General features: G+C 41.2%; 1 protein-coding gene across 3 annotated transcripts in view; it reads right to left on the minus strand.

Moving 5' to 3' along the window:
* gbf1 (golgi brefeldin A resistant guanine nucleotide exchange factor 1) overlaps nucleotides 1-17349 on the minus strand; it is a 67562-nt gene that overhangs the window by 17247 nt on the left and 32966 nt on the right. For all 3 annotated transcript variants that reach the window (XM_079472471.1, XM_079472472.1, XM_079472470.1), the window contains exons 4-10: nucleotides 12832-12963; nucleotides 5961-6079; nucleotides 5159-5267; nucleotides 4755-4815; nucleotides 3152-3206; nucleotides 426-570; nucleotides 104-315 (exon numbers count right to left, since the gene is read on the minus strand). In XM_079472471.1, the coding sequence (XP_079328597.1) occupies nucleotides 104-315; nucleotides 426-570; nucleotides 3152-3206; nucleotides 4755-4815; nucleotides 5159-5267; nucleotides 5961-6079; nucleotides 12832-12963 (833 nt within the window). The remainder of the gene's footprint in view (nucleotides 1-103; nucleotides 316-425; nucleotides 571-3151; nucleotides 3207-4754; nucleotides 4816-5158; nucleotides 5268-5960; nucleotides 6080-12831; nucleotides 12964-17349) is intronic.

Below are 17349 nucleotides of genomic sequence, written 5' to 3' on the forward strand. Positions count from 1 at the left end.
TGAGAGTTGGGCAAAGTTTCCAAAACTTTGCCCAAAATATGATTTTGTTCTAAAATATCATTAAAACCACGGTTCATGAGTGAATAAAAAAAGTCTGGGTCACCTGTGATTCTAGTTGGCACGGTTCTGAGGGTGTCACGGGTGTGGTGGCCGTTGAGCTGCTCTGTTCCAGGTCTGTGAGATCCTCCTTAGAGGTGGTTTTTGAGCCAGCGTCCAGACCGCTATCAGTGGTTGGGCTAGAGATAGAGGAAGCACTGTCTGAACCAGGAAGAGTAGAGGATCCTCCGGTTTGCTGCTCTATGAAAGGGACTCCACCTAGAGAAGAACATTAAGATGGTTGCTTGTGCTTATTCTACCGAGAGTGTGCTTTGAAAATATAGACAACTTGTGACTGATTTGTGTCAAGTGCTCTGCTGTCAAAATACCTGAGATGTTGTTGGTGAGACTACTAGACTGGGCTGGGTCCATCTGGCCCGAGGGGCTGCGCACCATGTGACGAGGGGGTCGGGGCGATCGCTTCTGTTTCTTCCACTTGGACGACTCGCTCATTCCCCCGGCTCTCATCTTTAACTTCAAAACAAACGCAGACTCTTGTTAAATCAAGCCAAACGACGCTGCAGATCGCTGCACAAAGAACAACGCAGGGGGGTGAGACGTGAAGAAAATCTTGCGACACCTCAGATTAATGTCAGAAAAACTCCAACACAAGAACAGACGCATAAACATTTGTTCTGCATGTATGCTTAGGACACCGTACAAGAGAAAAGATGTATAGATCAATCTCATCTCCGGGCATCTGATGTACATGATTCTTACTGTTACTTGCAGGGCAGCAAATGAGAATCTTGATAAATGTCATTCATCTGGTTCTATGTCAGATTTTACAAGTGCTGTAAAACTATTAATCATGATTTATAAATAATTTGTCTGTGCATATTCATTTTGTTTTTATAAACACATACACGTTCACATACCACATGTAAAAAATAGAAAATATCTGCATGTATATATTTATATATCCCTTAAATTATATATAAACATTTATTGATTTTAATATTTTTCTTAAATATACAAACACGTATATGTGCTTATAAATACACAATTAATATGCACAATACACAGACATAAATAAGATAAACACAAACTTTTATTTTGGCTGCGATTAATCATTTAACATCCCCAGATTTTACTTATTTGTAAATCACCAATTCATATTTAGTCCTAATTATAAAATTATCAAACAACAACGTAATACAGAACAAGTAAAACACTGTTATTTATGTCTTACATGAACAATGACATCACAGATTAAGCAAAGTACCGGGCAATAACGTCAAAGCACTGACAAGTTAAATACACTGGGGTTGGAAAAGGTTACAGGAAGTCTACGATCTCTTCTTTCTTACCTGTACTCGTTTGTTTTTCCATAAGATATTGTAAGCCTCGGGAGAGAAGGGGCAGGCCCCGGGATTAGTGGTCGTGTCACAAACTCGGACGGAGACACATGACGTGTGGGTAACACATACAAGATCACCATGCACGGGGTAAACAGGGCGCAAATGACACGCATACCAGGACTACATCCATGCAGTTCCCATGGGGAAACGACACCGCACACGCCCTCACCATCAATAACTCATTGATAGGTTCCATCCTTACACATTCTACAGCATAACCGGGAACGGGGGTGCACCTCAGCATACATTACGTGAGAGATACATTAACTTTGGAGACGATCCAGATACAGAACGGTGGAATGAACAGACCAGACATAAGCGCACAGAGCATGCAAATTGGCATTCAAATAGGATTTCTGGTCTTTGAGAAAGGAAAAAAGGGCCCATTCGAATGAACACCCATTCAAATAAAGAAAGTGACATTCAAATGACAAGAAAAAAGTATATTTAACAAAACTGTACTCGTATGAAAAAGTGCTCATGTGGTTTAACCTCATTCTGAAAGGGGATTCGACTCATTTGCATAAGGAATAAAGCTGGATTCAAAATATGTAACATCGTTCATCCGTCACTGTTCATGTAGGACTTCTTCAAAATGACATTTGACTAAATTTTCTTTCTACTCACTTGAAATAAAACCGCAAACCTTTATGTTCTTCCACATGTAGGATTTTCAAGCGATTCATTGTTATGCCTCTTAAATCTGCAAACCATAACTTTTTAGGTTAAAAACCTTAAAATAATGATTTATAAGTTGACTTTAAGCCATGCAAATATAAATCTATAAAGTAACCTGCCATGTCAAACAGAGGGGGCGATATTGAGTCAAAAGTTGCAAGTCACGGCTTTAACACAGAAACGTATAAAACTACAGAACTTTATATTTCTTCTTTTTTGATAACTTCTGACATTACTTGCCCCCAAGACATCCATTATAAGTGCATTACTATTGTATAGACGCATACTTTGTTGAGTGACGAGTTTATATGATTGTCTGTTGCAATCAATGTCACAGATTCAATTTAAGTGAGCTCAACTTCTGAATCATCCTTTTGAAAACACAAGATCATGTTTTGTTGCGATGATGTTGCTAAGCGGTCGTTCCCGGTTCTCCCAGCATGCGTTCAAACATAAAGCCATGCGTCCCGGCGTATTTAAATGCACTAGCTGCAACCCAATAAAAATGTCTGCTTTAATGCATATAAATGCTCGATACCCTCTCTAAGCCCGTCTGATTGGTGTTTCTAGGCTGATCTGCATAAATAAAATCCTGTGTGTCCAGAATACAGCCTGGGATCTGCGAGTTAGAACAGGCAAAACGGGCAAAGGATGAACTCGACGACAACAATCAGCTACGAGAAGACAGGAGAGGATCCTTAATCCCAGAGAATAATTGCCATGAAAAGGAGCACGGGTCCCAATACAGAACCTGTGCTTATCCATAGTTATTATAACTATGCCTGAAAAACACTGCTAACTCTCACTAGATACTATTTCCATCTGGCTTGATGGATGACACACAAAAACACACACACAGGTATTATAATTATGCAACAGCGAGCGACCTCAGATATGGTAAAGGGGACCTCTTCATAACAAAGCACATATACTAAATAAAAAAAAGAAGGAATGCAGGAGGGGAAACGGTTGTGGAAGGGAGGAAAACTGGAGATCTGGGGTGATTTCATATTTACCTTCTTCATGTTAGTGCCCACATAACTCTTGGCTTCTTCTTTGAACTGTGGCAATCTGTAGAAAAACAAAAACGTCAACTTTCTTCGCATGTGAACGTTTTTACAACGTTTATTATAAAGTGTGGTTTTCGCGCGACTGGCGACGCAAAACAAAAACTTGTTTGAGCAGTGCAACTAGGCATGACATAAAATTGGCTCAACAACGAAACTCAAAACGACGGAGGCAATACGCCCCTAAATCCGCCATCTTTGTTCCCAGGCCGTGACTTTTGACCCGCCCTGCCTGTTCATTAGCTGAATTAGACGGGGGACGCTCTCGTCCGCGAGCGCATTGTGCACTTGTGTGCCTTTTTATGTGGACGCTGCGGCTTTTCATCCAGTCAGATGTAAGCGGCAGCTCAGGCGGGCTGGGAGAGAGCCGGCTCCTGATGTTAACTCCGCTCTGCGTTAATGGAGTGTTGTCTTGCCGGCTTGATTATGAGATGATCTGTGAGTCCAGCAGATTAACATCCCTAATGCTTTCAGCAGGCTGCTTAAGCCTCTTTCTGAGTACTCAATAAGATCCGCTGTTCATTACTCCGGCTCTCTCGACCACACACACACACACACACAGAGAAAGCACGTCCACAGCTTATTACCCTTAGGCACACACAGAAATACACACACTCATTATTAAGGCCTTTCACACCCTCATTGTAAAGGCGACGTGGACAAGAGGGTCTGAGCAATAAGAACATGCACAATGGGAGCAGTCAACTCAGGTTGTGTGAGAGTTTGTACGTGTGTGTGTGTGTGTGTGTGCGCAGATTAAAAGATGCCATCGGCTGTAATTAAAAATGATCAACCCAAGCGGGACGTTTGCTGCGTGTGAAATTACAAAAACAAACAAGGGATGTTTATGTGGTTTAGGATTTTATTATTGCTCGTATGCTTATAGTGCATGAAAAAATGATGCAACTACATTATCTTCGTGTCTTTGTTCCGCATATGTGTGTGCGTTATACGTCGCCTAATCTATATGCAGATGGTAGAGTGAGATGTGCTCGGCGGTCTCATCTCCTCGTCTGTGCACGATGTGACTGGAAGTTTAATGCGACTGCATACACACCTCTGATAAATGCCACCCTATAATCATGTTTTTGCATTAGAGCAGCAGTACACTATGACCCGCACATCAAGACTGAAGGTACGTTCGCTCTATTAGAGCCTTTGTGTGATATAAAAACCAAAACCAAAGCATACACATCTAGATTTTCGATGATTAACGCTACATATCAAGAAATCAAATCTCATGTGCACAAATAGCCGCTGTACATTCTGCTCGGCTCCAAACATTCAGGCCTGATCTGGAAAGCCTTTGTAATTAGCCGTTCTTGCATCGTAGCTTTCACCTGTCCCTGTGTGTGTGTGTGGCAAGTTAAAAACCTCCGGAGGTAATGGAGGAGATGTCTGAAAGTGAAATCGGAGCCTGTTACGGAGACCGACCCGGTTCCTGTTGTGTTTGGTCTCAGGTCGGGTTTGATTATGTGAACGGCAAGAACACGACTCTGTCTCTAATCCCCCCCATTCCTCCGTCCCCTCGTCCGTCCCTCTCTCTGGTTACCTGGAGTACAGCAGCTGCACCATGTCCACCAGCGTGTGTTCGGCTGACTTTCTCAGCAGCTCTGCGATGCAAAAACAAAGAAAAACAATGGAGAGAAAGAAGGAAACGTTAAAGCAGGCCACAAGAGCAGCTCTGGGGCTCAGGGTCTGGTCTCTGTTTGGTCAGGATTAGAAAGGGGCTTTATCGTCATCCTAGAAGCTCAGGACTGTAAACTGATGAAGGCTGCTTCGCGTATTGAAGAGTTTTACGCTCCAGAAAATGCACACATTTCTCCAATGCGTTGAATACAGTGCATTCATCATTTATCAAAATGCAAGATCTCTAGGAAGAAAACCTATGTCTAAGTCAGGGTACGGGAAGTCAAATGTGTATTCTTTTCTCAGTTTTCACGTCATTTTGCTTACCGCTTAATCTCATTTCAAAGCAGATACGGAAACAGGACTGCATGATTTCACAAACAGATTCGTTAGTTAGATGCGCTCCTACTGGAGTCAGCAGCAAAGTCCTCAAAACCTGGAAATGTAAGAAAAGTTACTTGTACTGACGCCACTTATCTGATAGCAATTGGTAGTAAGAATTACATGCAATTACATTTGCAAATTTTGTGTCATTAATTACATTTAATATACATTAATTTGTGATTTTATTAACACTTTTATTATTTTGCACATTAAAAAATGCCAGAGGATAGCACCATATACATCAATTTTAACCTTTACCCCGGATTTACTCATTTTAAATAAATGACATTATTTTTTTCTTTTGAACTTTAGGGGCTTTATGTATTAAACTTTGCATGGTTTATCACTGATTTCGGAATCGAATTCATGGACACGTGAATTTTTTGTATTACATGTTTTGTAGTGCGCAACAGTTTTTGTATAACTGGGTGAACATGGGTACTGAATAGTTTGTAAATATGTACTTATTAATGTAATTTTTTATGTTTAAGTATGTGTATATTTTTTTTGTATGTGTGAGTGTGTGTGTGTAAATACATATACATAGGTGTATATATATTTATTTACTTTTTTTCCCGCTGTAATAGGGGGATTTGTTTGAAAATGTGGAAAAAGCTAAATAAAATATTAAAAGAAAAACTTTGCATAGTCAATTGAAGATTGTGCACAAAGATTTCAGTGCCCTCTTTGTAAGTATGCACATCAGGTCTCAGCCATCTTAAGTGCCGACTTGGATTTCCTTTACCTGGAGGATTTTCATCAGCACCACCTCATCGCTGGCGGGGTCGGTGCCCACGAACCTCGCATGCGTGACGGCGTCAGCCATGTTCTCGATGCCCTCTGCTGCCCCTTCATGATTAGCATCTGCGGATGACAGAGACGACAACATTTCAAACATACTAAAAATATCCTAATATATTCCCCCTCTGTGTCTTTCATCAATGCATCTGATTCGCAGTCGAGTAAGGTGTACGTGGGTCATAATGACACGACCACGGTTACATGACTAATCTTACACAATTAACCTGGTCACCGGTTCATCCCCCTCACCGCTATCAACTGACCGCGCTGTGTGTGAAGAGCGCCAAACAGCCATCTGACATCTAATCACCAGATGTGTGCTCTCGTGGACGGCCTGCTAAATTGGCTGTCTAGGCAACGATGTTTTGAAACCCAAGCGGGGCCAGATAGCAGGCTGGAGCCGGGCTGCTTTTCTTTCCCATCGCCGTTAAAGAGCATTTCATTAACTAATAAGCGCAGGCTGCCTGGGGAGGAGGCCGGGGAGGTGACTGCAGGTAAAGCCTTGACACAAGAGTGCATTTCACTTATTAGCAGGCAAATAACAGACAGAGAGAGATTGAGACACACACCAGCCTTTAGTCTGAACGCTGTGAGCACCTGCGTAGTTACTAAGGTATATGAACTCTTTAATAATCACCTGGTCATTGAATTTAAGAGCTTGAAATGATAAACCAATAGATTCAGAATATCATTAATATATATTACAACATTAAGCCACGCCCCCTGTTTACTGACGCTACTGTAAGACTTTCTTACGAGTCACAAAAAAGCATTTGGACAGGAATTTCCTCCGGATTTATCTGGATTAACCATGTACTTTGTATTGAGTCATTCACATGACGTATGAGCAAAATCCTATCATATCAGTGTCATTTTTAAAATACAAAATGTTGTGATGTGCATCATTACATCAACCAAAGAAGCTCTCTAGCGGAAAATTCACAGCCAGTGAATTGAACAGCCACGAAGAGGCGGGCTCACGATAAACACAGGACCCCCGTCCAAACAGCCGATCTCCACGGAAACAAGAGCCCCAGTCTATTCAGCACAACATCAGAAGTCATCTAAAATACTAATCCTCACTTGGCACGGGCTGCGCAGCCGAGCGGGAGAGAGTCATTGTTGAAATAACTGACGTCTGGGTGGGGCTGGAGGGTCTTTGTGCATGTGTACGACTGCGTGCATCAAAGAGGCTCAAACAGCTGTCATGTACTAAAAGGTTAAGCAAAAGTACATTCATACACCAGGGTGTCCCTCGAGCGAAAGAACTGCTCATCTCGGAAAAAGACGTGTGGTTTTAACCCTGAAAGCAGACGTGCGTGGGTGCCGATCTGGCTCGGCGAGCCAAAGCAAATACAATATCTGTCTTTACTACAGTGAAAGCTAGCGGCTTTCTTTTAATTTTTGTTTACACAAAAAAACATCCTGCCGTGTGATGTCAAACTAGGATCTGACAAAACAATGTATATATGAGTGTCTGTGTGTTGGCTGTTGTAGTTTTCAGCAGGATAAGTGGCCATGTAAGTGAGCCTTTTGGTTTGAGGGCCGGTCTAGGAAAGAGAAAGAAGGAAAAGTGGGATCTGGATATCTGTCATTACGGCCGTCCCCCCGAGCCCACCGACCTCAGGCCTGAGATTGAGGGGAATTAGCCCTTCACCAAACCAATTCTCTGAGAGTGTGTGTGTATTGGGCGACAGAGAGAGAGAAGAGAGAGAGAGAGAGAGAGAGAGAGAGAGAGAGAGAGAGAGAGAGAGAGAGAGACCTCCCAGATGCTAGAGAGGTTCGGGTCTCACTGTACACAGTAAGGAGAAAAACACGTGCTGGGCAGGACTGCTATGGTTAGAAAACTGCTACTTGTGTGACACTTACCAGATGAATGTTTGGTTTAAAAGGTTGGCCAACATAAAAATGTTAACGTTTGCAGAAATGTGCTGGTCCTGAAGTGACCATGTGGAAGAGGTCATTACTATTAGTTTTTAATAATCCCTGATAGGAACCAACTGGAAACGAAGCGAGGATATGTGCATTTATTTGTCTGGTCAATAGATGGCAGCATTCTGTCTCTGTACTACAAATGGCAGCGAGCTGAACAGTCAATCTCCAAAGCCACTTGAATAAATCCTCCTGGGAGCCAACAATTCACTTTTGTCCTCTGTAGAGGTGATTTGCTTGTTACTCTATAATTTATCTAAAAATGTTTGACAAACCAAATGATAGGTTTATGGAGAGAGTAGCAGCAGTTAGTTTGTTATTAACTTGTAAGTGGCATTTGTATTAAACTGAAATAAACATCACAAGAACCGTTCAGTGGAGAGTAAAAACACCAAATTCTTACAGAGGACATTTTCATATGTTGCCAAAACAGATTAAAGGGATCGTTCACCCAAAAATAAAAAAAATCGGTCATCATTTAATCACCTTCTTGTCATTTCAAACCTGTTTGACTTTCTTTCTTCTGCAGAATATAAAAGATGATCTTTTGACATTCCCTTCTATTGTATGGACACAAACCAATGCAAGTAAATGGGTGCCACTTAACAACATTCTTCAAAATATCTTCTTTTGTGGTCTGCAGAAGAAAGTCATACAGGTTTGAAATGACGGGGGTGAGTAAATGATGACAGAACTTTCATTTTTGGGTGAAATATCACTTTAATAAGATACAAACTAATTTACAACATTTTAAAGCTGGGAAGTCATACCCTTATTACCACAAATATATATTCTATAATAACTTCCCAATAAAAGTTTTTAATGTTAACATTAAACATATATAAGTGTTATAGTATAGAAAACGCACAATATGATTCAGCCAAAAAAGTTTTTGTATGTTACGACGAACTTCATAAAACAACATTTCGAAACATTAAGGTCCCAGGAGGCTAAAGCAGGTGCATTGCATCCTACCCGCTCAACATACTACAAAAGTTTTGGACCCCAGCAGCCCCAGTTGAGCTGTGACATAGCTTTTAATGGCAGAACTTTACCGTGTGCTTGTATGTCTATGGAATGATAATTGGGAGTAATGATAATGTCACTCTTCATGGCAGATTAGTGGAGTCTGAATGAGCATTACCCGTCAGTCAGCACACAGCCTCTCACATACCTAAAGGTCATTTAATCACACACTCATACGAGTGCATTAATATGTCACGCTCGGCAGGAGTGCTCACCTGGGATTAGCACAGCTCTGACAGTGTGTCTCTGCATACGTGTGTATACGAGAGAGACAGAAAGATGTACTGAATGTAAAAGTCTGTCATAGCTATACTTGGGACATAAAAGGACATTTTCATTTTCCACTGGGTTATTTACATAAATGTCCTGAAAATTACTATTATAGGCTGACCTGAACGAAGAAGACAAAGCACATAACTTCTCCAACATGAGTGCATGACAGATCTTATCCTAAAAACAAGGTGGGCCAAGATATGGGGAACTACGGAGAAGGTTGCCATGGTAACCCTCCCTCAGCATCGTGATGAGACGCTGGCATCGAGGGGGATTAGGAACCGTGGGGGATCTGGGGTGACTGAAGCTGTCAGGGTGTCCAGGAGGACTCATTTATGTGTTTCTGTGAGTCTTATTTTGATCATCAAACTATATTTTCAGTTATTATATCACCTAAACGTATTGATTGATTGATATCATATTGTATATATAAAAGTCTGATATACAAAAAGTTGGATATCTGGGCATTCTCTGAACTACATGGTAGGAGGCGGCTGACCATCTTTAACTCTTTGGTTTATAAAACCTGTCTTTGATTGTGCAGGCACACAGCTGCTTGACAAGTGTTGTGATTGTATTTATTCAACAACTCTGACTATTTATGGGAGGGGGAAGAAAAATTTGCGCCGGATAGCATCTGGAGCGTGATGCTTGTTTTACATCTTGGACGGTCACCGGCAGCATCTGGTCTTATGTTTCTAATGACGACGAGAACAGTTTGTGCTTATCAGCACAATGCAAGATCTTGGAAACATGGTTCACGCATCAGAAAAACAACCTTTCACACCAGAGAGCTCAGAACTTGTTTCAGAATTCAAAGTAATGTAATGCAATGTGTACACATGATTTAGGGTTTAAAAACGCTGTATTTTCAACATGCCGTCTAGGTTTGGATCTCCTCTTTTGCACCTCTCTGAAATGCGCAGATTATTTAATAAGATCATCGCTCTGAAAAGCGAGGTAGTGATTTGTCAAACACTGCAAACGTGTGACGGAAATGTAACATATTTGGAACAACAGGTTTCAAAGTAATTGTACCGACAGTTACGCCCACCTCACTTGCGTTTACATTTGGGTGGTCTTAGTCAAATCATACCACAAACTGACGTAGATTTGTTTGGGGTCTGGTTACACGAGGCGTTTCAGGTAGGTCTGGGTGTGCATTCGCTTTTAGATAGAATGCATCTTTTGTTACTATACTTTCATTTTTGCAATTTTACGTGTCTAATACATGCATGGACAACTTATAACACACCAAAGACACAGAAAAACATGACTATGCGCCATATGACCCCTTTAACAACATTACATTGAAGAATGGCCTTAGGTGCAGTAATACAAAACTTGAGGCAAGTAAAGTAAAATGACTTATTCCTGTCATACTTGACTGATTTGTTTTTTATATTATATATTCCACACTTTTCTTAAAACCTGTTTTTCTCAAAATTCGGTTCCTGAAAATCATACAGATCAGCCAACCTCAGATAACCATAACTCTTGTTACATCCAAGGTATGAAATACATAAAAAAGAGATTTAGTAAGGGCTTGAAATACGGTGTGATAACTTAAAAATGTCACCTTGTCATGGGTTTTCCCAGATCGCATCCCATATGGGATTGTACAATATCGCTAATATCAGTGTTATGATCAATATTTCCTGCATTTGAGATTTACTGAAAAGATCACACTATGACATTTTAACCTATTGGTCACATGTGTTCACACATTTGCACGTCAGAGTTAACCAAACTTGAACATAGGGATGCAGATCAGGGATGTGCGAGACTCGTCGACACTGAAAACAACAGTCGATTACACGAAAAACTTACATACATATTTTTAATTTGAATGTTTAGTTTAAAAAATGTAAACAACATACTAAAACACTATGACTGAAAAAATAATTATAAATACTCTTTAAAGAGTATGAGGAATGATATTTTTTCTTTTTAGGTCAGATCAACCATGCGTTTCCTTTGTGCCAATTGCAGCACGCTCAGAAATGACCACTTGAAAGACGAGTTGTGGGGGTGTTTTGAAGGAGGAAAATGGGGAGGTCATATCAAAGTGGCTTAATGATCATTTCTTATAGCCGCGATGCAGAAAGCGCAGACGGAAGCGCAGGATGCAGGCATAAAATGAAAAAGTAGATCATGATCTAAAGCTATATACAGTTGTGTTAACAACTACTTAATAATAAATATAAATATTTTTATATTTAAAATGCATGAAAGACGGGTTGACGTTATTTGATGGCAGAGTGAGCTGTAAATGCGGTTTAATCAATTTCTTTGATTATTATGTTGATCACAAAAAAGCGCTTGAATAAACCTGATCACTTAGCACCGTTATCTGTGTGCGCTTGCAGAAATTGCGCAGATTCCTCAGACGGAGTTATTGTTCACAGACATTGAGCATAACGCTTGCATTTCCTCAAAAAGAACATAAAATAATATTAACATCATGATCACATGCAGACTCGAGTGTTTAGCCTATGTATGTTCTATAAATTTGCTTATATGGGCAGTATGCTTTATTTGCAGCTTTTTTATTCGCTCTGCGCAAGATGCGTTCTGTAGCATGATCTGTACACTTTGTCCACAGCTTTCTATTTGCTTTTTTGTTTACAGACATTGCTTTGCTTAATAAATAATGAAAACATGATATAATGTAGTCGATCTTGTTTGTTGATAGGCTATAGGCCTACCCTAATTATAAATTACGACAATTTTAAAAAGCAATGCTTTTTCATTCAACATCATTTAAATAAACAAATAATGAAACATTCCTTTTAAATATTGTAAATCTCATGATTTCAATGTAATAGATAGACTTTTCCTAAATTTTAATTTTATTAAAAAAAATTGTTGAACTTTCACAAGAAAATATTTTAAATGAGAAAATAAAATGGATTTCCTAAGGTCAAGGATAGTGGAACACATATTCATGCTTTAACAACATTAAATATTAATTGGATATGAACAGTTTGATTAAAGCATTTTGGGAGTTTTTTCTTAGTTTTAGACTAGTCGACTACACGGTTACAAAATTTTCGTTTAAACGTTAGTCGTAGCGCACATCCCTAATGCAGATAAATTTGAAGTTGAAAAAACATCACACAAGACTTTAAATTAAAATGCAATTCTAAAAATGCTGGGCTGTTTCAAGCCATGGTTGGATGAAACATGGATAAATGAAACCATTTGGTTATAAATGAACCTTTGCTGGATTGCTTCAGCCCAAAATGCTGGGTTGTTGGAAGCCATGGGTCAGTTTGGTTCGTTCACATTTGTGCCAACCTTGGGTCGAAACAACCCTCATGTTTTAATGACAGTAATTGAATTGAACTTTTTGCCTAAACACTGAATTTCGACTGCATTTTTACTTCGATTTCTATATCTGCATCCCCATGTTACTTTGGTCCCTAGATACTGGTTGGGAGCCTCCTCTAATGTACATCTAGAATATTTTTGTCTCACTCTTCCAATTTAAATATCAGATTTGCTAAGAAAATATCTCTCTAGCAGGCACCTGGTAAAGTACAAGACGACATCTTGAACAAACAGGCATAACAAAAGCTTACCTATGAGGCCATATGACAAGAACTTGTTGACCGAGGTGAGAGCAAGGCCTGTGATTGGTCCAGTTGTGTCCTCCGAGCGGACCACCTCCAGAAAGGGTCTAAGGAACACATTGGGCTCCACATCAGAAAGATCTGGAAAGACAAGTCACAAGCCACGGCGGGTTTAAACCAGAATAGTATGAACATGAACAATGATTTCTTATACCGTAGGTGTGTCAGATGATATTATCAAGTTGTGTGCGGATGTGCACAAAAATGTATGTTTTCCCAAAATGTATGAGAGAGCAGGTTTACCACGGGCCGTTTCTTATTCACCTTTGTCAAGTCGGGTCTCTTATTACAACTCTGTTTCCAAAAGCTCTTTTTTTAAAGCAGCTGTTTAGGATGTAGGATTTAGCATTAATGAAAATGACTGAACCGACTGGGGTGGGAGGACACTGAAGGAACAGCTGCTGGGAAAATGAAAGCCTCTCTCTCATCATTAGGGATGCACCCATACCACACGACAGCATAAGAGTAGCCATACTTTCTTTTTTGTTTAAATCGCAGTAACCGATACTAGTATTTTTTCTAATGCTGTCATTTTCAAGTTGGTAGTACAGTGTGAACGATTGCCAAAATACATGCATTACTTAAAAAGCATATTTACTTTTTTCTTACAGAAACCGTTCACCATATAATGGTGTCATTATAAACTTGCGTGTTTTTCCTTGGAAGTTGTTAAAAGAACTCTTTGGCTATAAACAGGACAAATAAAATTGCAGTAGAAAATACAAAAGTAACAAAAACCCTGCATAAACGTCAACAAAACTCCAAGTCACATGATAGCTTAATGTGAGGAGGTTTGCAGTAAAAAAAATCTTACCCTATGTCAAATCAAATAAGGCACAAGAGTTACGACATAAATTTCAGTCTGTTTGTAATGTAAGGTTAACGCTTGACTTCGGAACACTTGGGATAAGGCAGACAAGCCATATGGACTGCGAATGGAGATAAACATGTTCACACTGAAGTAAAAAATACATATTTTGATTGCTTTTTTTATTAGAAATGATTATATGGGAAGTAGACACAAAAGAAACAAATGCCCAGATGCACAATATTAACACAGGCCTCCAGCTTTGAGTTTATTGATAAGCTCTTATAAGAAATAAGCCCAAGTCCACCACACATAAAGCCATAATCTTACAGAGCCAACAAAACACAGCTGCAGCCACGGCTCGGATGCAACACACTTCATTATCTCCGTCAAGCTCTTTATTTGTGGATGGGAAAGCTCCCCGGGCCAATCCAACCGGCTTGGGGAACAGCTCCTTTGAGAGAAGCAGCGAGGGCCACAAAATACAAACCAGGTAAAATAACAATGGAAAAAATTAGTGGAGTCACGAAAACCTGCTGCGAATGTCGATCAGAGGCGCTGCACCCCATAGCAATACTGAGTGGATTAGGGCTCCCCCGAACAGCTACTTTGACGCAAAAAACAACTTGTGACTTCAAAGCTTGCGACGAGCCTCAGCCAATTTTACAGAGCGCACACATGACCGCCGAGTATTAGCTCGTGATATCTAATATGCCTGCGGCTTGTTTGGAGATAAAATATAAAATGATTTGAAAATTTCCACACTTTGTCTTATCCCCGTCCAGGTTGCTTCTAGACTCGCTTTCAAAAGTAAATCTTTTTTGGGGGGGGACTTTATGTTTTCTTTGCATTCTCGGGGGAGAAAGCCTCGTTCCTACAGTGAAAACGCTTTGACACTGGTGCGGTATCGGATAACAGGGGTCTCGGGCTTAGCCCCAGTTCATGAAAGAAAAAAAATCAAGGACGGAGAAAGTAAAACAAAAGTTACTTTAAGATCAAGTCTGCAAAATGTTTGTGAAGCTTCGAAAACACAGGACAAAATAACTAACCGTTTCATCAACCTCTGAAACCTTTAAAGGCGGGCTTAGACTATATTACTTTACAGTGGAAAGGGGTGCGTAAATTGTGGGGGGTGATGAAGGGAAAGGGATTTCAAATGAATCTGTCAATAGAGGCTAATAAAGTCTTCATCAGAGGCGATCACCCCGTAAGTGAGACCTTCACTGCTGCTAGTCTCTCAGATTGGAGAACTCAATTGAGTTGTATTGATCCGGCCGGCCATCGGCAAGCAGAGGCATTCCATCAGCGCCCCCCCACCCACGTACCACAATCTTCCTAAATAAAGGCTAAATATGACTCGGTACTTCAGGGCAATCTCCAAGACCACGCATGGAAATAAAGAAACAGAGGTGTTGGACCATGATGGTGAGACAATCACGGCGCAACCAGGGTGACCTCTGTGTGACACTCCTAAAATGAAAACGGGATTAAAGTCGACCACCCATCCATGTTTGCTTCGGCTAAGGGTTTTGAGTCTAGAAGTATGCGAGTGTCCTTGGAGAACAACCTCGGAGAGCAACGACATGGCACGGCAACTAACAATCTCCCTGAAGGTTCAACTACCACTCTGTATAACTGGCAGAAGAACTGTTAGTATAAATGAATGCCACATTGTGATATGTAACGCTACATGATGCAGTGCTGTTAATAGATTTAACAAATACCCCTACTGATGTACTGTACAAAGTGTGTCTACTTTGTTTTAGGATTTGTATGGTCTCAAACACTGATGGATAGATTGAGTCTGGTTTAACAGCAGACCTGTGAAGCCAAGTGTGTCTGGTACTACAGCAAATAGCCCCAGACCCTCGGCCCATGGGAGGGCCTAGAGCAAAAGACGCTGCTTCCACACATTACACATGCACATGTATTGGCACTGGTGCAGAAAGGGCTTAAAACAGAGCACAGTTTAAGCGGTTGAGAGTCTAAACTATGAATGAACAAAGCGGCAGGGCACGGTTGAGGATAGCGTTGAGAAAGCACATCAAGACGGTCTTCAAGAACATATCTGGAGAAGATAAAATGGATCTTAGAAGGCAAAGAGCACTTCCCCCTAAAAATATAATTCTGTCTTCATTTACTTACCCTCACGCTCTAAATTTGTATAGATTTCTTTCTGATATACACAGAGAAACATATTTGGAAAAATGCTTGTAACAGTTCTTGGCCACCACTGACTCCCATAGTAGGAAAACTTGCTTTATAAAGGTCTCTTTTCTGTTGAACACAAAAGACGACATTTTGAAGAATGTAGGAAAGCAAACAGTTCTGAGGCACTTTTGACAACCATTGTCATTTTTCCTAGTATGATAGTCAATGGTGACCAAGAACGGTTTAATTATCTGTATACATTTCATATAATACATGTTATGATACTACTTTTTCTGTTTTTTATTAAAGTGTTATATACAGAATTTTGGATGTGTTATTTCCATCCAACCCCAGGGAGTACACTGCATTGGTGGGTCATTACACAAAGACTTTGAATAGTCGATCTTCTGAATTACCAGGGTAAAAAACTGTATCCAGTTTCCCAAACTGTTTGAGATTTCCCCCTGTAGTAAATGTAACCGAGCCACCACAGACACATTAGAATTCCATAAGTGCCACAGTTACACCATGCAAACAAGAAAAGGCCATTTTACACCAGCTATTATAAACTTGTGTGTGCGTGTGTGTGCGTCTGTCTGTCTGTGTGCGTCTGTCTGTCTGTGTGCGCGTGTGTGCCTCTGTCTGTCTGTGTGCGCGTGTGTGCCTCTGTCTGTCTGTGTGCGCGTCTGTCTGTCTGTGTGCGCGTGTGTGCGTCTGTGTGTGCGTCTGTCTGTCTGTGTGCGCGTGTGTGCGTCTGTCTGTCTGTCTGTGTGAGCGTGTGTGCGTCTGTCTGTCTGTCTGTGTGAGCGTGTGTGCGTCTGTCTGTGTGAGCGTGTGTGCGTCTGTCTGTCTGTCTGTGTGCGCGTGTGTCTGTCTGTCTGTGTGCGTCTGTCTGTCTGTGTGCGCGTGTGTGCGTCTGTCTGTGCGCGTATGTGCGTCTGTCTGTCTGTCTGTGCGTGCCTGTCTGTCTGTGCGTGCCTGTCTGTCTGTGCGCGTGTGTGCGTCTGTCTGTCTGTCTGTCTGTGCCTGTCTGTCTGTGCGCGTGTGTGCGTCTGTCTGTCTGTCTGTGCGCGTCTGTCTGTTCGCGTGTGCGCGTCTGTCTGTCTGTCTGTGCGTGTTTGTCTGTCTGTATGTCTGTCTGTATGTCTGTCTGTCTGTGCGCGTCTGTCTGTCTGTCTGTCTGTGCGCGTCTGTCTGTCTGTCTGTGCGCGTCTGTCTGTCTGTCTGTGCGCGTCTGTCAGTCTGTATGTCTGTGCGCGTCTGTCAGTCTGTATGTCTGTGCGCGTCTGTCAGTCTGTATGTCTGTGCGCGTCTGTCAGTCTGTATGTCTGTGCGCGTCTGTCAGTCTGTATGTCTGTGCGCGTCTGTCAGTCTGTATGTCTGTGCGCGTCTGTCTGTCTGTCTGTGCGCGTCTGTCTGTGTGCGTCTGTCTGTGCGCGTGTGCGCGTCTGTCTGTCTGTCTGTGCGCGTCTGTCTGTCTGTCTGTCTGTCTGTCTGTCTGTCTGTGC

Source organism: Barbatula barbatula (genome assembly GCF_947034865.1).
Source record: "Barbatula barbatula genome assembly, chromosome: 14".
Lineage (NCBI taxonomy): Eukaryota > Metazoa > Chordata > Actinopteri > Cypriniformes > Nemacheilidae > Barbatula > Barbatula barbatula.